General features: G+C 51.1%; 5 protein-coding genes across 5 annotated transcripts; 2 read left to right on the plus strand and 3 right to left on the minus strand.

Moving 5' to 3' along the window:
• Nucleotides 1-947: 947 nt before the first annotated feature.
• Nucleotides 948-4,277, plus strand: GGS25DRAFT_303169 (uncharacterized protein). Its single transcript, XM_049257663.1, has one exon. It carries the CDS (start codon nucleotides 1,346-1,348, stop codon nucleotides 4,136-4,138), a length of 2,793 nt encoding a protein of 930 aa, XP_049117215.1. The 5' UTR covers nucleotides 948-1,345; the 3' UTR covers nucleotides 4,139-4,277.
• Nucleotides 4,278-4,452: 175 nt separating this feature from the next.
• Nucleotides 4,453-5,193, minus strand: GGS25DRAFT_522252 (dienelactone hydrolase family protein; the record flags this gene model as incomplete). Its single annotated transcript, XM_049264194.1, has 1 exon — nucleotides 4,453-5,193. One exon carries the CDS (start codon nucleotides 5,191-5,193, stop codon nucleotides 4,453-4,455), a length of 741 nt encoding a protein of 246 aa, XP_049117216.1.
• Nucleotides 5,194-5,543: 350 nt separating this feature from the next.
• Nucleotides 5,544-8,794, minus strand: GGS25DRAFT_303183 (uncharacterized protein). The gene is made up of 2 exons (XM_049257664.1): nucleotides 5,989-8,794; nucleotides 5,544-5,902 (listed from the first exon to the last, which is right to left on the minus strand). Exons 1-2 carry the CDS (start codon nucleotides 8,248-8,250, stop codon nucleotides 5,834-5,836), a joined length of 2,331 nt encoding a protein of 776 aa, XP_049117217.1. The 5' UTR covers nucleotides 8,251-8,794; the 3' UTR covers nucleotides 5,544-5,833.
• A 984-nt stretch (nucleotides 8,795-9,778) lies between these two features.
• GGS25DRAFT_522254 (uncharacterized protein) lies at nucleotides 9,779-11,189 on the plus strand (the record flags this gene model as incomplete). The annotated part of the gene is made up of 2 exons (XM_049264195.1): nucleotides 9,779-10,050; nucleotides 10,103-11,189. The coding sequence occupies 2 exons, from the start codon at nucleotides 9,779-9,781 to the stop codon at nucleotides 11,187-11,189; spliced, it is 1,359 nt and encodes a 452-aa protein (XP_049117218.1).
• Nucleotides 11,190-13,490: 2,301 nt separating this feature from the next.
• Nucleotides 13,491-15,570, minus strand: GGS25DRAFT_303344 (S-adenosyl-L-methionine-dependent methyltransferase). The gene is made up of 10 exons (XM_049257665.1): nucleotides 15,187-15,570; nucleotides 15,100-15,128; nucleotides 14,961-15,043; nucleotides 14,869-14,891; nucleotides 14,796-14,814; nucleotides 14,648-14,743; nucleotides 14,565-14,591; nucleotides 14,440-14,500; nucleotides 13,760-14,317; nucleotides 13,491-13,638 (listed from the first exon to the last, which is right to left on the minus strand). Exons 1-10 carry the CDS (start codon nucleotides 15,346-15,348, stop codon nucleotides 13,599-13,601), a joined length of 1,098 nt encoding a protein of 365 aa, XP_049117219.1. The 5' UTR covers nucleotides 15,349-15,570; the 3' UTR covers nucleotides 13,491-13,598.
• Between the last annotated feature and the right edge of the window lie 22 nt (nucleotides 15,571-15,592).

Raw genomic sequence — 15,592 nt, forward strand, 5'->3', positions numbered from 1 at the left:
CTGGACCCGCGCCTGGAAAGGTCAATCAAGGACAGCAACGAAGCTTTTGGAAGTACTGGGAAAAATACGAAAAAATGTTGCAGTACATCTGCAACCAAGAAGAAGAAAGAGGAAAGGAAGAAAGCTTGCTTTATTCCCAACTACGGATGGCGGAGTGCCAATATATGGCCATAAGGGCCATATGGCTAAGGGTGCCTAAGGCACCTGCAACAAAAAAAAAAAAAAAAAAACCAAAAAAAAAAAACCCTACGGGATATCTGCGATATTTTGGGACAGCAGAGCCAGACGAAGACATTGAGCACCGAGTTATGCAAGTTTATCTGCGAGTACATGAGAGGCCGCACCGTCTTTGAGTGAAGAACGAAGGGATGAATTGGGGACTGCTGGGTAGCTTTCGCTTCATGGGAGACTGCCAGGCGATGATACTTTCGGGTCCTGTTGTTGAAAACTGACTGGAGAATCTGAGGGCCCCGCTATGACTGGTTTCCCTCAATGTACGGAAATCGACATATCGCAGTGGAGTAGGTACCTTAGTAGTATGTACATGTAGAGTGGAGGGCGCCCACTCAGTTACCGTAACTCCTACCGGTACTAGGTAGGTAAGTAGGGCATTGCTGTTTAGTTTTGAGGGCATCTCAATGGAATGGTGATAATACATCTACAGAGGCAACCAAAAGAGTTCTAGAGATAGTTAGTATGATGATGTTTGAGAAATGCAGGCAGGCAGTGCAATGCTGCCTAGATCAACTCCACAGAATGAACATCTCACATCTCGAATCTCTCACGCTAGCGCTTACAGCCCGCAGGGCTAGCACGGACAGTCTATGTGAAAGACTAAAGCTGCCTGTTTCATCCCTTACTTCATGTGCATACCTACCTACCTTTCTATTGGGTTGGAACCTCCCCGTTGTATTCAGCTCTATGCATCTAACTACTATTAGATACTAGGCAGGTATCTGGATATGCAGGTATGCCGGTGACTCAGCCGCCCTCTCTCCATCTACCTAGTACCTATCTACATGCAGTGTTGGTTGTGGCTCATCTGCATACCTATCAGACAATGCCACCTCCGCATCAAAGTCCAACATGTAGATTTAGATAGGAGGGCGGATCTAGATTGGTTACACTGCCTGCCTTGCCGACGTTGTCATATGTCATACCTACTAACTAGGTCTCTATATATTGCTTCAAGTCTCTTCAGACATCCGGTATGTTCTTGCTAACCACCTCGTCCTTGTTACTTACCTCTTCACCCTAAGGCCGGTCTTATTCCCATCTACTTACTTCAGATTTTCATTTACTTACACTTCCCCAGTTAGTTTCTTTATCCCCTACCTAACTCATCATGGCTAAACCAAGAGGTCGCGGCGGCAAACGGGCTGCGCAAAACCAACGCCATACTTACCGAGAGAATGACCCAGCCATGCTCGCAGCTCAAAAAGAAGCAGAAAGACGTGAGAGAATCTTGGCTGACCGTTATCGTACGGAAGCCAAATGGCGGCCCAAGATTCCCGAAGTTCGCAAGGTCAACTTCGAGAACTTCAAGAATCGTTTCCATGACCCGTCCGAGCCTGAGTATGCAATCGATGTTCTCATAGATGGCGCCAACTTGCAAGCCCAGATTCGACGTGAACAGGCCGCTCGACGCAAAGCCGAGATTGCTCGTATCCGACAGAGATACCTGATTGCTTCCGGGGTTGCGAGGGAGCAAGTCTATGCCCCTCCGTATAAGAAGGAAACCCAGGAGAAGGTCAAGAGGGACAAGCGAGCTGAGACCTCCCAGGGAACCGACACTGACATTCAACGCATTCGCATCCAGTCTCAGCCTATCCTGGGGCATCTCACAACTCTTCTCAAGGACACCGAGCAGCGCTCGACTCCTCGTACCTTTGTGAGGCCTTTCAAGGCTCTCGTCTACTTCCAGCCCAAGATGAAGGAGATTCTCGCCACTCTAGAGGAGAAGTGGGCTGACTACGAGGAGATTGACGAGTTTGGATCGGAGAAAGTGACAGATACCCCTGAAGAAGTGGAAATCATCGAGAGAGCAGACACCAAAGACAAAGATGCTGACTCCCAGGACGACGATGATGAGAGCGACACCGAGTCGCTCCTATCGGTTGACTCCAATGCCGAGGACTTAGATGGCATCATGGATAGCCCTGAAGCTCTCAAGGACATGCGATGCTACGTCAACTTCATCGACAAGGAAGTCATGCCTTTGTATTCGCGTTTCCAAGGAAACGATACGAACAAAGTGAAGTTTGACGACTTGTGGTCTCTCTTCCGAGTCGGAGATCTCATTCACATGCCGGCTGCTGGGGAAACCGCAGGCCGTTACCACGAGGTTTGGCGCATTTACCGAGTCGAGGTTCCAGAGCCGGAGGTGTCATTCCCCTCGAAATTGGGTTGGGAATTTTTCGCGGATGAGTTGCAGCAAGACAAGAAGGCTAAGTTTACAATTTTCGCCTACTACATTGATCACGATGGCAACTCATTTGGGGCCGTGCGACACAAGTTCGAGCTCGACTCCTTCCCCGGCGAACGGCTTATCGAGTCTCTCGAAGTTTTCCCCATTCGCTATCGACAGGAGCACGAACAATTCTTGGAATCGCTCAAGAAGCAAGGCCAGTATTTCCAGAAGCTCCTCTCAGACCGTCACAAGTCATACAACGCCTGGACCCTGACGAGAAACCCGCCCTTCGACACTACGGAAGTTGATGAGGAGATTTTGCACAACGAAAACAGGGACAAGATGCGGCACCCCGAGTTTGTGGAAAGTGACGTGATCGTCGACCTGGCGGAAGCGTACCAGAAGAACCCAGACTGGCGGCCCAGGTTCCACAAGCTGACAGTGACCAAGAACATCCGATGCGAGGCCGAAGACGACGACATGAACATCCAGCAGTGGCAGGACGGATCGCGACAAAACCTCGTGTACGCGCAGCGAGAGATCGTGCAGAAGGAAGACGGCGTGGAGATGTGGCAGCGCCGGGAGAACCTCAACGTCGACGTGTTCCTGCGCCAGCGCACCAAGGAAACACGCACCTACGACCCGGCGTCGAAGGTCCCCGAGCTCCGCGACGAAGACTTCGTGCTGCTCCCCAAGCGCATGTTCGCGTACGCCCTGCGCGAGCGCCGCTTCGTGCCCGTGAACACGCACTTCCTGCGGCCCATCCGCCGCGAGCAGGGCGTCTTCGAGAACCTGAAGATCCTGAAGGACTACAAGGACATCGTGCGCGGCCTCGTCGCCTCCCACTTCCAGAAGAAGTCGCTGGAGAGGCGCTACGTGGACATGTCGCGCGAGGGCCCCTCGCAGGATCTGATCCAGAACAAGGGCCGCGGTCTCGTCGTCCTCCTGCACGGCGTGCCCGGTGTAGGCAAGACGGCGACGGCGGAGGCAGTCGCCATGGAGTACCAAAAGCCGCTGTTTGTGATCACCTGCGGCGACCTCGGTCTGTCGCCCAGCGAGGTGGAGTGGTCGCTGAACAACGTGTTCCGGCTCGCGCACCTCTGGGACTGCGTGCTGCTGCTCGACGAAGCCGACGTGTTCCTGTCGCAGCGGTCCAAGGTCGACATGAAGCGCAACGCGCTCGTCTCCGTCTTCCTGCGGGTGCTGGAGTACTACAACGGGCTGCTCTTCCTGACCACGAACCGCGTCGGCACGATCGACGAGGCCTTCAAGTCGCGCATCCACATGTCGCTGTACTACCCGCCCCTCGACAAGACGCAGACGCGCGAGATCTTCCGCCTCAACATCGCGAAGCTGCGGGAGATCGAGGCGCAGCGGCACGCGATCACGGGGGAGCCGACGCTGGTGGTCAAGGACAGCGAGATCATCGACTTCGCCGGCAAGCACTTCGAGGAGAACGCGCGCTCGACGGGCTGCTGGAACGGCCGCCAGATCCGCAACGCGTTCCAGATCGCGTCGAGCCTCGCGCACCACAACTACGCGCACGCTGTCGAGGAGGCGCGCGCGCATGGTCGCCAGCCCCCCGCGGCGCCGCTGCTCGACCGTGGTCTGTTTGATAAGGTGCAGATGTCGACGCAGAGCTTCGATCGCCATATGAAGGACTCGAAGGGGTTCGATGCGGATTTGCCGCTGAGGAGCACGTTTTACGAGGAGAATAAGTTTGAGTGATTGCTTTTATAGGGGAGGGTAATGGTGTTTGATCAAAGATGGATTTATGAGCTTTTATAACGACATGATTTGGGCAATTTCCTGCGTGGCACTTAGGTAGCGTTGCTATATAGGTAGTTGAACGATAACAAGATTGAAGCATCACTCTGTATTTCAGGGGTAAAATAGGTATTGCACCTACTATTTATTTGCTTTTCTCATCGGCGATGTTTAGTCCTCTTGAACCCGGGATATAACATTCCAAAGCTGGCTCATGCCCCTTTTCTGAACCCCATCATATGGGTATAACTTACACCAGCATAGGCACACCACACCTAGTGCAGAAACTGGTTAAACCAGCTCACAGCTTCATCCTTCGCCCTCGCCATAGCAATCCGCTCGCCCGGCTTCCTATCGTCCCCGCGAACCAGCGCCCCATGCTCGATGCCCGGAAAATAGCGATAGTCAAACTGTACATTATTCTTCTGCAGCGTGTCAAACGCATAGCTCTTCAGCTCCGCCGTGAACGTGAAGTCGTTCTCGGGCGCCAGCAGCTGCACCGGCACCGCGACATCGTCAATATCCTTGTGCGTCAGCAGCGACGGGTGCGCCGTCGCGACGCAGTCGACGAGCGGCGGGGTGTGCTCCTTCGCCGCGAGCCGGAGCACCGCCCACCCGCCGTAGCAGAAGCCGATGGCGCCGAGCTTCTTGTGGGTGCCGCGCAGCTCGCGCGCCGCGGCGAAGATCTCGGGCTCGCGGACGTCGCGGCCGTTCAGCGCGCGGAAGCGCTCGGCGTCGAACTTGCTGAAGTCCCCGTCGATGAAGGGCGCCGGGTCGACGACCCAGCCGCCGAAGAAGTCGGGGAGGTAGACCGTCGCGTTGGCCTCGCGCGCGTAGTGGTCTGCCAGCAGGCGCGCGTTGTTGAAGGTCCAGCCGAAGATGTCGTGGACGATCAGGATGGCGGCGTCGGGGTTGGTGCCCGCGATGTAGACGTCGTTGGCGCCGAGTTTGCTAACCTTGCCGGTTGGCGTGCCGCTCCATTCGAAGCCCTTGAGGCAGCACGAGGAGAGAGACATCTTGTTGCCGCTTGGTATACGAGTCTAGTGATGGGGTGGGAGCAATACAACACAAGATGAAGGATATCGCCTACCAAATACCTACTTGTGCTTTTATACTAGATACTAGCTTTATTTCTAGCTTTACTTCATGATTTATTAGTAAGACTCCAGGCCCACTGGTTTTGGATTTCGCAATTTGAGAGCGGATATACGCCGTCGGTAAAATTGGTCGGCATTCGCTTCGAATATTCGTTCCGAACCTCGGAAGGGTGTCATGCCTAGTTGTTAGAAGGATGCATACCTCCAGGACTACCAAGTTTATGTAGGTGCCTAAGGTATCTCCTCATGGATTACAAACCTTGGATGCACAACATCCATCCCGGTAGCTAGTGGATCAGGGGGAATATCCATACCTATCCGCCGTCCTAAGTCCGAGCTGATCGAGCCTTGGCCACCTATCGGGTGTCTCTATTCATTAGGTACCTATGTGCTAGCTTGCTGCAGGTCACCGACAGTATTCAGCTGCAATACTATATGGCTCATTGGCCACGGGTATTCATTAGGATTCATTATTACTCATTAACTATGCATACCATTCATCGTAGGTTGTCCGTGTCTCTTTCCCTTCATTAATATGATTTTGAGGTCAACCATGACCTCATCCGTCATTATTCCCAAGCATTGCTTGAAGGATTGCATTAACAAAGTCTGACAGCGTTGCAACGATCTGTGCAGGAGTATTGGTTAGCATATGGTCATTCAACGGAGATGCCTTTATACTCGTTCAAGATAGGGCAGGATAGATAAACTTACAGGTGTGGCATCGCCTATCAACTCCGTGGTTTGCGAGACGAACGCAGCCGTCAGAAGGCTCTCTGCATTACCCAGCAGATCCATTATGCCCTTCACCGAAGTGGGCGTGATTAGAGGTGTGATTTGTTCGACGATTCCTTGGACATCAATCTTGTCCAAGGAATTGAGAAGGGGCTTGACAGCCTTGATGAGACCAGCAAAGTCGATGTCGCCTAACATGCTGAGAAGCGGCTTGACCTGGTCCAGAAGGCCCTTGATGTCAATTTCTCCTAGGACTCCTACCAACGGCGCTGCGCCGTCAATGATAGTATGGGTTTCATTGACGAAGTCGCTGGTGAGGAGCTTCTCGGCGTTACCAACCAGACCCGTCAGGCCAGTTACCGAGTCTGGCGTGAGCAGTGGTGAGAGGGCATCGAAGATACCCTTTAGATCGATGCTTCCCACGGCGTTCAAAATAGGGGTAAGTTGTTTGACCAACCCTTCGATGTCGATCTCACTTAGGGAGTTCAAGATTGGAGTGATCTGCTTGACCAAACCTGCAATGTCAACCTGGCTAACGGCATTCAAGATCGGCTCTATTTGATCCACAAGACCAGTCAAATCAATCTTCCCTAAGGCGTTTAGAATTGGCGTGATTTGTTTGACCAAGCCTGCAATGTCGATTTGGCTAACAGCGTTCAGGATGGGCTCTATTTGGTCGACAAGGGCACTTAGATCAATCTTGCCCACCGCATTCAAGATCGGCGTGAGTTGCTTGACTAGACCGGCGATGTCGATCTGGCTAACCGCGTCTAAGATAGGCTCTACCTTCTTGATGAGGCCGGCAATATCAATCTGGCTCAAAGTATCCAGCAGGGGCTTTATCTGTTTGATAAGGCTGTCCAAGTCGATCTGACCTAGGGCGGATAGTAAGGGGACGGCACCGGATATCAACGTCTTAGTTTCGTCAACGAAATCAGCTGTCAGCAGGTCTTCGGCGTTGCCCAAGAGTCCAACGATTCCCTTAACCGAATCAGGCGTCAGTAATGGCTCAACAGCCGCGAGGAGCCCTTGAAGGTCGATCTTGCTGAGGCTGTCAAGGAGCGGCGCGACCTTGTCTAGAAGGCCTTTTAGATCAATGTCCTTGAGACTATCCAGGAGAGGCCCTGCCCCTGAGATTAGGGACTTGGTTTGATCCACAAAGTCGCCAGTAAGGAGATTTTCTGCGTTTCCGAGAAGCCCAATGATCCCCTTAATAGAATCTGACGTGAGCAATGGGCTGAGGGAGTCAAACAGACCCTTGAGGTCAAGTTGGCCGAGCTCGTTCAGAATAGGGGATATCTGATCGATTAATCCTTCCAGATCAATCTTGCCGAGGCTAGCTAGGAGAGGACCGGCTCCAGAAATTAGAGATTTGGTCTGGTCGACGAAATCTGACGTGAGGAGCTTTTCGGCATTCCCTAGCAGACCAACTATTCCCTGTACGGAGTCCGCCGTGAGTAATGGCGCAAAAGCATCGAGAATTCCCTTAAGGTCAAGGTCTCCCAGGCTGTCGATGAGGGGCTGTGCGCTGGCAAGCAATGACTTCAGCGCCTTGACGGTGTCTGCTGTCAGAAGTTCCCCAGCATTGTTCAGCAGGTTCACGACGCTCTTGATGGCATCAGGCTGCAGTAGAGGAGATAGAGCATTAAGAATGCCTTTCAAGTCAATGCCCTTGATCTCATCTATGATACCCTCCAGGTCCAAAGACCCGATCAAGTCGAGCAAAGGCTCCGTCTTGGTGAGAATGTTTCTGGTGATGGATGGGATGGGAGGACGAAGTGTGTCAGCCAGATACACCATGGCGTCGTGCAGGGCCTGCAAGAACTCATCGCTCAACAACTGCTGAAGGGCCGAGAGATAACCTCCGATGTCACCTAGTTGTGTGACGAGCTTCGTCAAACTTTCAAGAATCGAACCTAGATCACCAAGTCCCGAAATTTCGCCAAGATCAAGGCCGCCGCTTGAGCTAGAGCCTGAACTCGAGCTTGAGCCAGAGTTGGTGTCATTGTTGCTTTGCCGTGGATACAGAGGAACCTTTTGCTGCTGGGCTTTGTTTTTTCTGAGGAGACCATTGAGCTCAGTCAAGGCATCTGTAAGGTCTGATCGAGGAACCAATGCTAAGTTGTGTCTTGCAAGCAATGCATCAAGGTCTAGTTCCGGTGACGATGCCGTCCTTGGCGCGCTCTCAGCAATGAGAGTTGCCGGCGCCAAAGCAACTATGAGGAATTTAAAGAAAAACATGGCGAAGATTGAGGAGGAGGTAGTTGTTGAAGGTGCTCCCGCGGTGTCGTTCTCTTTCTCTCGGGGTTGAAGCTTCGGTGCAGCTTGACCATGGGAGTATAAGACGGATCGAGCGAGGTGGGACGGTCGATGATATGGACAACCAAGTCTCCAACCTCGATCTCACGTCCACTTGATATCACATGGAATTTGCTCCCCGTGCGGCATGAGGAGAGTGTTCCGGACATTATGCCTTCTTGGGATCTCCCACCAACCCACCCACATGGGTAGCTAATTTTTAGCTTAGCTTCCTAGTCCTTAGAAGAACGATGGCCAAGCTAGCTATCCCCAGCTTCCCCAACTTTCTCCACGGCTGTCCACGATGCCATCACCCGCGCAAGTGCCTAGACAGGTTAGTATGCAAAGACTAGGACCCCCCTGACTGAGTGGAGCCGAGATGTCAAGCTTTTTCGATTATCTGAACGCTTATTCGACAGCTTGGCATGGAATCTGCCATGTAGGTATGTACTTGTGTAGGAGTGTAGGGTTACGGTTACTACCTATATGTGCGTGCTCACCGCATTCTCACGTGCCCCGGCACTGGTATTACTGAGTCTCAGAATCGCGCCATTAATCAGTATCAAGAAGTGAATGCTAAGTATAATACTTTTTTCTTTTTTTTTGTCCTTGTCTTTTATTTACGGCACAACTATACCATTCCGTACTTGACCTTAACATCACAAGTTTGAAAAGACTAGATAGAAACTCCCGAGGTCTAGACACTCCCTTGTTTCCCAATTCTTGAAATACAAACCCCAAAATTCAGTCCCGCCGCTGAGGTTCACCCAACATCAATAGATGTTAGGATTGAAGTCCTTCCCGTGCTACATAGTAGTATAGTGCCATTGTATTATTCACGATTTAGATGCCCAACTATTCGCTAGCTACCCCGCAAACCACAGACTATTGGATGCCTTCGGACGACATGACCAAAAGGGGAATAATTACAGGGCCATCCTTTTCCCTTAACAGGCAGGCGGGTCGCAGGCGAGTAGCACCATGACATCAGCCCACGATGAGCTTTTGCATCGGGTGAAGATGAAGATCTGCTAGAGTAAATTAATGTTGCTCTTCTGTTGTACTAAACCCCGCAACCTCATCGTGTTAGTCCCTTTGTTGATATGTGCGTGACTCACAACAAACCAGTAAACACCCCTGAAAAGACCAGAGCTGACCATATTACCCCTGCAGGGCGGGATGTTGCGAATCGGGGTTAAAAAAGAAAAAAACAAACAACGGGGGTGGGTGTACGGAAAATGCAACATGGAGATCTGAGGGGGAGGGCACTTCCGAGGCCGATAGATCGTGAGCCCCAGGTAGCTAGCTCTACATGGTAGAAGAAGTAGTTGGTTCACATGTCATGACGCCGGGATATGTACTATGTATGACTTCTCAGTCCTCCCCCACGTTTCTGTCAACTTGTTCTTAGATGTGTATTCTGCCGTATCTCGCCATCTGGCACTTTGATGTTGCCTAAGACAAGTTCATCATGGCATCGGCATTTCGAGAAGACAACTCCCACTATGAGCCTACAAGCCCTAGAACCTCCGTGCACGGCGCGAGGGGTGGTGATGGTGAAGAGACCGCGAATGCAGCGGAAAGGCCTAGTAACGATGCCTCCTCGGCTGACCACGTTCAGGAGAAGACGGCAGCAGCAGCTCCTCTCACGAAGAAGCAGAAGGTAAAGCGTCACTGTGGAAAGTTCTGGTGGTGGTACTTGATAGGGTCTATCATTCTTTTGGCAATTCTTTTACCAATCTTGTAAGTATTTAACCAGAAATCTAATTGATAGGGGTGCTAATTGATGGCATAGATTCTTGGTAATTGTGCCGGCTATTGTGCAGCGCATTCTCGATAATCAGGCTATGCCTGTATACGGCGGTGCATTCATAGCTGTATCATCCAAGGAACTCAACGTATCTATCACGACGTCTCTGGATACACCACTGCCAGCGAACATCGACCCCGTGACACTCTTCATGTATAATGCAGAGACGCCTGAATTCTCACCTTTCGTCAACATTACTCTACCACAAATGCACGTGGACGGCGAGACAGAAATCAACATCCCCGGACAGACAGTGGCCATAACCAACGAGACGGAGCTCATCTACTGGTTCAGCAACGTCTTCGACAACCCCAAAGTCCAACTATCTACCCGGGGCGACTCCGTCGTCCGTCTAGGAGCGCTGCACTCGAATGCGCACATCCAGAAGACGGTAGAAGTCAGTTCGCTGAACAAGCTAAGCGGCTTCGGAATCCAGCACATGCAGCTGATGATGCCGGCGGAAGCAAACGGCACCAACATCCAGGGGACGCTGAACCTACCGAACTGGGGGGCGCTGACCCTGGGCATCGGCAACCTCTCGCTGAACCTGATGTCGGGGGACCTGCGGATCGGGCTGATCACGGTGTACGACGTGCTGATCCCGCCGGGCAACAACACGCGGTACTTCAACGGGGAGCTGTACCTGGACGTGGTATTCCAGAACCTCGGCACGATCCTGAGCAGCCAGGGGGACGCGCTGAGCGAGGGCAACATCCAGATCGACGCGACGGGGAACTCGACGGTCGTGAATGGAGAGCACATCCACTTCATCGAGGCGATCCTGAACAACCGCCGCGTCACGTCCATGATCCCCGTTGTTAAGCTGGTGGGCGACCTTATTAGTAGTTTTACCAACGGCAGCCAGGTCTCCATACCAAATCTCCTGGATGATGTCTTTGGTAATTCGACGCTCATACAGGATATCCTGACACACTGGAACACTACGACTACGGCGGGTGATAGCACGGCGGCGAAGGGGAAGAGGTCACAGCCGTCGTTAAGGAAAGGGGTGTTGGGGCCGGGGCTGAGCTTACTTAAGCTGGGGATGAAGATGGGCATGGGCAAGTTCTAATGATGATATGATACCTACCTGGTTTGGTATGTGATGGTTTCATGCAAATCAGATATATTAACGAGTTAACTCACGTATACAAATAATGTCAATGTAATGGTTCAAAATTATTTTGCACCTCTAAAGTAACTAAGTGAAGAACATATCCAAAGTGTCTACGGTGTATAGTTGTTTAACAGTCTGAGTAGGTACCTAGTAGGTAAGTATCTGCTGCTAAATTACCTATGCTCTACAAATCATTCTCATACTCTCACCCCACGCATCCAGAACCGTTGAGTGCTAGGTACCTAATAATTCATCTATTCTTCCCCCCTTTTTTCATTCTCTTTTCTTCTCCCACTATTTCCCCCTTTGACATTCACCTTAGAGTTGATTGGTCAGTATAGGTACGTAGTCGGAGCCTATCCTATAAGAGGCCTCTAGAACTCCGCATTCCAAATGAGGGAGACCTTAGCCAAAAGCGGCTATCAAGCACTAAAATACACACTAGATTTCTAAGTGAAATATCAACTTGTTAGTACGGGAGCCTAAAATTCCTAGCATGGCGGAGTGCATATAAGCTTCGGGGACGGGTCTTGGGATGGGGGAACAAGTCAGGGGTAGATTGGGCAATGGGCACACTATCTCCAGACCAAGTTTACTAGGCTAGTACAGAGACGGGTAGGTGTATGCGATATTCTTCTCTAGGCGATGGCTAATAATCTAAGATTTACCATAGGTACTCGCAGCAAGAACAATCAAACGCTGATCTCCATCCTGCCTTATATCCGATCGACCTTCAACCTCCTCCCAGGCTCCCACGGCGTTGAAATCTAACTAACCGAAACTAGTATCCAAGATTTTGAGTCCCGTGGCGGGGGATCGATATCTTATTCAAGTTTGCAGCGACATAGCATTGTTCAATCTGCATACCTACCCACGTGGCACCAGCCTTCCTATCTACACACCTAGTGGCAGTGCTGCCTACAAAATCAGGGAAAGTTGTATACTAAATGAAATGGATCAACGAGAAACGGGTAGATGCGTACCTACCTAGGTATGAGTATAGTTCAGTAGTAGCCTGGAAGTCTCTCATTTCCGTAAAGGTCATCTAGTATTGCTATAGCGCTGGGCTAATACACGACTTACTCCAAGTAAAGTACCAATAACCTGAATCACTCTCAGGGACAATGCAGACAGCCGAGGCCTATGTGAAAATTTCTTATAGAGAATCATTTGACCTTTTGTTTCGCTGACCTGACGTAGGTAGTTAATCGCTACTAATTTAGGGGTAGCGGTATCATTGAACTGACGTCGGGTTTTGAGCTAGACACTCGCTCTTAGGAGTGAACGGCTTATGATAGTCCTATGAATTCCATACGCGATGAAAAGGGTATGAGAGAGGGAAACCTTGGTTTGTATGTGTTGCAGCATAACTGCAACCAAGAAGAAAGAAGAGGAAAGGAAGGAAGCTTACTTGATTCCTAACTACGGTGGCGGAGTGCCAACATACGGCCATATGGGCTATATGGCTCTAGTGGAGCCTATGGTGCCTGAGGCACCTGCAACAGTATGTACATAAGTTATCTGAAAAATGGCAATAGGCAGTACAGATGGGTAAATGATCGCTTTTGCTGGCTTGGCTGGTGGGAAATCTCGAGAGCAAATCCGTGAAGATTCTACATCCCATGAACACTTTAGGTAGACACTTAGCAAATGCAATGAAAGTTCCAGGATCCAGCAGTTCACGTCGCCTTTCCAAGGCCAGACAACTCCTACCAAGTCTCGCACTTACTCACCAGACCGACGGAAGTCTCTCTTGTAATCGCGCATGTGAAAAGCGAGAGGCACACCATCACCTACAACAACCCTTCTTTCCAACACTTTCCTGTTTAAAAGCGACGCCCAGTGAGCTGAATACGACGTTACATGGCTACCTAGAAGGCAGGCAGGCTTCCATAAATCAACCTCCCAAAGCTCACCAATGCTAAAGTAAGGGATCGGGGAGATTAGGCGATGAGCAGATTATGTACGAAAGTTCCGCGTTACCCCCGTGTTATCCGCAGGCGCGAACCAAACCGTCGGGACGTGAGACCTTAGAAACCTCGGCCGACTCACCTGGCTTGAAATAACAGGTGCATAAGGTAGGGGGTGGACATTGGAAGTCACATATATCGTGCTACCAGTTTTTTTCCTTTCGCATGGGTACTTCATACCTAAGCGCTAATCGAGAAAGAAAAAAGAAGAAAACCGAGGCTAGAAGATACTTAACTCAGAAGCTCAATACGTAGATGAAAGTACGTGGAATCTCGTAGATTAATCTACTAGATGCCTAAGTAGGTAGCTACCAGTCGTCCCTCTAATCCATATGTTAGAAGATCTCTGTCCCCCCTTTTTTGAAACACCATGTCCGAATATTGCTCATCATCGCTACCGCGGATTTTGCGGCTTCCGTCCATATATATAAGTCCTGAATAAAACAAATGAGCGACCACATCTCTTAAATTGCTTTCTGCGTACCTACCCCCTACCTAGTAGATAGCGATTACCAGGCACGATCAACAAAAAAAAAGGGGGGGCCGCAAACTCACACAGTCAAATACGCATGCACACTCGTATCCCTAAAATCCCTCTTCACCTCCTCCACAAACTCCCTCACCTCCATCGGCGTCATGCCGAGGACCCCCAGCACCTTCAAGCTCATCGCCTCCAGCCCCGCCAGCATGTCCGCCTGGAAGTACGCCGCGACCGTCTTGAAATACGCGCCCTTCGCCCACGGGCTCGTGGGCCAGTAGAACCGCCTCTCCACCACGTCCTCGAACCCGGCCTCCTCGAAGTACCGCTTGTAGTGCTGCGCGTTGCTCCACGACCTGCCGAGCCGCGACACGCCCTCGAGCATGAGCTCGTTCCAGCGGCACAGCGCCGAGGTGGCGGCGGTCGGCGGTTCGCCCACGTAGCTCATGGGGAACAGCGCGTCCTGCCACTCCATGGTGCCGCCGGGGCGGAGGCTGGCGAAGGCTTGGAGCACGACGGCGCGGGGGTCGTTGAAGCAGCTCATGAGCGCGCGGCCGTGGATGAAGTCGAAGGGGGCGCTGAAGGTCCATTCGTCTTCGGCGTCGTCGATTTCGAATTTGCAGTTGGGGGGTAGGCTGGGGACGGGGAGGGGCTGTTAGTAAGGGGGCACTTGGTAGGTAGTTGTCGATGAACTGGGTTGCTTTGTGCGCTGATAGCTTGGCTAGCTGACTGGAAATTTCTGGATGAGTGAACATACTATTGGGGTTGGATAGGGCTTAAGTCTGTCCCGATGACCTCGGACTCGGGGTGTTGGATGGCTGTTATTACAGGTCAGTGTCTACCTAAATAGGGGCAAAGTAAGTAACTGGAGAAAGGTCGAACCAAATTCGATAGCCCAAATACCAGTTCCTAGGAGACAGGTTAGTAAGTAGGTATTACATGGTAAGTGGTTCAATTGGCCACACCTGTCGCAATATCTAAAACTCGTTGAGGATTGTCTGGTATTGGCGCAATGTTGAGCTTGTTCCCGATGGCTATGGTGAATAGCTGATGCTGGAGGTCTATCCTAGGTATTAGCAATTCGAAGAGAGCCGTCTACACAAAGTTGTTTACCTAGTCGTTCCTGTTCTGCCTGTCCAAGGTATTAGCCGTCGGCAGAGACTGGCGCATTTCCTTCGAAACGTACAGTATCATTTGGTAGGAAGTATCCTGTAACACAATGTCAGCGAAGAGCTTGACACTACGGTTTACAGTAAGTAGATAGTAGGTATGTCGTACTTCCTTCTTTATACCGATGATAGGTTCGGCCATTTTCCTGTACGAAGTGATAAAGGCTCGAGTCAAGAGAGACGGTCGAGGATCTTCAGATTGGTCAGGACCTCATTATTTCTAGGCACTCATCGATCGCGTATCATACCTTACACTCTCAGATATGGAATGAGTATCCTATCAAGATGTCAGCTGAAAGTGTGACCGAGTCCGCTCGCTGGCAACAAAAACTAACTGCTTGCGAATCATTGTCTACCGAGGGCAACGATGGTGCGCTGCCGCTACCCCACGATACCATCGATACGTTTTGAGCGACTGAGACGGTCTGGCTTGAAGCCGCCGAATATGGTGTTGCGTTTTCGTCATCGTGATCCGCGCCGACTGAAGCATCTGCCATTTCCTCTACCTATTCGTCCTTGTCGACCTTGTCGTGGACCGTGAATTGTGTCTCAGCGAAGGCAGTAATACCTACACATAGAAAATCACGCAAAACATTGGCACTGTTTTAAAGCACCGCATGCGGAAAACTTTGGGGTCAGGATTGCCACGAGGCGAACAAACAAAGGGGAATGATGACCCTTAAAACATGACTACGTAGGTGCAGAGACAGCGTCGCATGCATGTCAGCAATGGCTTAGGAC

The sequence above is a fragment of the Hypoxylon fragiforme genome (assembly GCF_022984875.1).
Source record: "Hypoxylon fragiforme strain CBS 206.31 chromosome Unknown GGS25scaffold_5, whole genome shotgun sequence".
Classification (NCBI taxonomy): Eukaryota; Fungi; Ascomycota; class Sordariomycetes; order Xylariales; family Hypoxylaceae; genus Hypoxylon; species Hypoxylon fragiforme.